Source organism: Erinaceus europaeus, chromosome 20, assembly GCF_950295315.1.
Source record: "Erinaceus europaeus chromosome 20, mEriEur2.1, whole genome shotgun sequence".
NCBI lineage: Eukaryota > Metazoa > Chordata > Mammalia > Eulipotyphla > Erinaceidae > Erinaceus > Erinaceus europaeus.
The window spans coordinates 56,153,295-56,156,362 of NC_080181.1; the positions used below are offsets into that span (position 1 = coordinate 56,153,295).

Genomic DNA, 3,068 nt, shown 5'->3' on the forward strand with positions numbered 1-3,068 from the left:
AGGGCAGTATGTTAGGGGGGGCGGGAGGAGGGCACACACAGATGCTGGGGCAGGTCCCATTGAGCCCAACTACTATATTCCACCTCTGCACAGGGAACAGGGCTGTTTGTTTCATTCCAATATCCAAATTTTCTGTTTTAAATGACTGCATAATAGAACTGATTTGTTCTTTTGCCACAGTTCTCTACACTTTAACACAGGGAGAAACTCAAGTAACCACTTCAGGACTGAGAGCCCTCTGAATCCATGAGGAAACTGGGGCACCTCCAGCAAACCCCAAAGTTGCCCGAGGCTCAGCCCCCTCTACACACCAGTGTTCCAAAGGCCACACCGCGTCTAAATTTCTAAAAGTTTTTTTTTTTATTACCAATTAGTAGAACCAAACAGAACACTAACGGTAGAAGTGAGAAGTGGGGAGGCCCTGCCACAGAGGCCTTCTGCCCTACCTAGAGCCAAGACTGCACAGCGCCAGCCCCAGACTGGGCCAGCATGGCCGGCCCGGACGCCAGGCAGAACCCCAGCTGCAGCTCCCACAGTGTGAAGGCTCCCTGACAGCTGGGCAGCTCCCGTCACAGGACAATCTTAAAGGAGCTGAGTGAGGTGAGAGAATGTTAGCTTTTCTACTGGGAGAGCAGGAGAGGGTCTAAGTCCCAGCTCCCCACCCCCCAAAGACCCTTTGGAGTGGGCTGTGTCCCCTCCTGGAAGGAAGCAAGGATGGACATAAGCATGTCCAAACCCGGCTGCAGCAGTGGGGAACCCAGGGAGCCTAAACTCAGAGTACCTGGCAAAGTCTGGTGAACGCGAGATGACGTGCTGGAACTCAGAGAGGTTGATGGTCCCGTCCCTGTCGATATCAGACTCTTCCAAGATCTGGGGGGGGGGAGGGGGGTATTTAGGCCAGAGGCCCACTCCCACCTGCAGCCCCGCTTCCCCGTCCCCCTCCACCACTCACATTGTCAATAAGCTGCTTCATCTCGGAGGCACTGAGCTGTGTGTCCTCGCCTTCTCCCGTGAGGCAGTTCACCAGACAGCTCAGGTCCTCCCTGTTCAGTGTTCCATCGTCATCGAAGTCTGGAAAGCAGATGCAGGAAGTCAGAGCGGAAGTGAAGTAGAGGGACAGGTTTCCCAGCACCCAGATTCCCCCGGTTCTTACCGAAGATGCGGAAGGCATAGTGGGACTTGATGTCTGGGGTTGCTGTGTCGCTGAACACGCTAAGGAGGTCCAGGAAGTCCTCAAAGCTCAGGCTGTCCCGGTCAGGGGCCGTGGAGAAGACCCTGCAGATGCGCTCCTTGAAGGGGTTGGCCTGGGTGACAGAGCCCTTGGTGATGGCACAGGTCTCGGCCCAGGTGCCCTGCAAACCCCACCAGTGGCCTCCAGGGCCTGAGCCTGAGTCCTTGCACCCTATAATGTGTGCACTTAGCCGGGTACACCAGCACCAGGCCCCCTGCAAAAAGACTTCCATGGCTGAGGCTCCAAAGTCCCTGGCTTACCCCGACACACACCACTGTAAGTCAGAACTGAGCACTGCTCTGGTAAAGGAAAGACAGACGGACACAGTCCGTGGGGCAGCAGTGCACAGCACTTGCACGCAAGGCGGCCCAGGCTCAGTGCCCAACACCACCAACAGTCAGAGCTGAAGTGTGCCATGTCCAACAAAAAAAAAGCGCTCTTGGGGCCGGTTGGTGGGTGCACCTGCTTGAGCGCACGTTACATACAGCGCGCAAGGACCCGGGTTCGAACCCCTGGTCCCCACCTGCAGAGGGAAAAGCTATGCGAGTGGTAAAGCAGAGCTGCAGGCGTCTCTCTCCCTCTCTGTCTCCCCCTTCCCTCTCGGATTTCTGGCTGTCTAAATGAAAAAGTAAAAGTCACTAAAAAATAAGCACCATTGGGAGACGGGCGGTAGTGCAGCGGGTTAAGTGCACGTGGTGCAAAGCACAAGGACCAGCATAAGGATCCTGGTTCGAGCCCCCAGCTCCCCACCTGCAGGGGAGTCGCTTCACAGGCGGTGAAGCAGGTCTGCAGGTGTCTGTCTTTCTCTCCCCCCTCTCTGTCTTCCCCTCCTCTCTCCATTTCTCTCTGTCCTATCCGACAACGACGTCATCAATAACAACAATAAAACGACGGGCAACAAAAGGGGATAAATAAAAAAAATATTTTTTAAAAAGCACCATTGTGGATCCTTCCACGAAAGGGGGGGTGGGGTGGGTGGGTAATGCCTTGCTCCCAGAGGACGTGGGGCTGAACACCAGCCCAGGAAAGGGGCCGACGGACAGATACCAGGTCTGCACCTTGAGCTCCGGGAGGCTGAGGATCTGCTCCAGCGACACTCGAACCCGCAGCGACTCTTGCCCGCCGCGGCTCTCCTGGGGCAGCAGCTCGCAGAAGCGCCGGTGGGCCCTGGAGGGAGGAGGGGCCTGTGGGCGCCCCGCCCCTCCCGGGCCCCGCCCCCGTTACCCAGCTGCCCCCGCGGCAGGAGCAGCCCAGAGCCGAGGAGAGGTGGGTGGGGCGGGGCCGCGGGGCCGCGGGGCCGGGCTCCAGCCGCGTCTCCCGCCAGCTTGCTGGGTCTGCAGACGCGGGCGGACCCCAGGACCCCGGCCCCCAAATCCGCTCCTGCGCGGGGGGCCCGCAAGCGTTAACGGTTCCCGACGGCGGGACAGGCAGGACGGCCCCGCCCCGCGCCCAGCCCCCGGCGCGGCGGCACTCACAGCACGATCTCCTGCTTGGTCAGGAACGTCAGGTCCTGCAGGCGAGAGAGGGTCAGCCGCCGCCCGCCGCCCGCCGCCCGCCGCGAGCCCGGCCCCGCGCACCTGGTATTCGGCCAGCAGCTCCTTCGACAGGCGGCTGCCCGAGCCCCCCATGGCCGCGCCGCGCGCCCCGTTCGCCGTCGCCGTCCGCACTTCCGCGTCCGCCCCCGTCCAGTCCCCGCGGTAACCGCGGCTGGGCCCCCGCCCCCGGCGGCCGGCGGGGCTGGGGGCGGGGCCGGGGCGGGGCCAGGTCTCAGGGACCGCCCCCTGGCGGGGGGGGAGCCGCGCGTCGTGTTTACGTCGTCACGCTGCGTCGTGCGTGA

At 61.3% G+C, this 3,068-nt stretch overlaps 1 protein-coding gene across 2 annotated transcripts; it reads right to left on the minus strand.

Annotated features, from left to right (window-relative positions):
* Positions 1–337: 337 nt before the first annotated feature.
* Positions 338–2,963, minus strand: CIB1 (calcium and integrin binding 1). Of its 2 annotated transcripts, none has more exons than XM_060179453.1 (7): positions 2,809–2,963; positions 2,707–2,741; positions 2,290–2,398; positions 1,154–1,319; positions 953–1,071; positions 782–870; positions 338–591 (listed from the first exon to the last, which is right to left on the minus strand). In XM_060179453.1, exons 1-7 carry the CDS (start codon positions 2,857–2,859, stop codon positions 570–572), a joined length of 591 nt encoding a protein of 196 aa, XP_060035436.1. In that variant the 5' UTR covers positions 2,860–2,963; the 3' UTR covers positions 338–569. The 2 variants fall into 2 exon arrangements, with proteins under 2 accessions (XP_060035436.1, XP_060035437.1); XM_060179454.1 differs by having other exon boundaries at positions 1,154–1,304; positions 2,809–2,959.
* Between the last annotated feature and the right edge of the window lie 105 nt (positions 2,964–3,068).

What these genes read in the sequence shown, in the direction of transcription:
- CIB1 (XM_060179453.1), bottom strand. Translation starts at nt 2,859, where the DNA reads ATGGGGGGCTCGGGCAGCCGCCTGTCGAAGGAGCTGCTGGCCGAATAC. An exon ending in TCAGCCTCCCGGAGCTCAAG is followed by an intron (nt 1,320 to 2,289) that starts GTGCAGACCTGG and finishes GCCATCACCAAG; the next exon opens with GGCTCTGTCACCCAGGCCAA. An exon ending in TGAAGCAGCTTATTGACAAT is followed by an intron (nt 871 to 952) that starts GTGAGTGGTGGA and finishes CCCCCCCCCCAG; the next exon opens with ATCTTGGAAGAGTCTGATAT.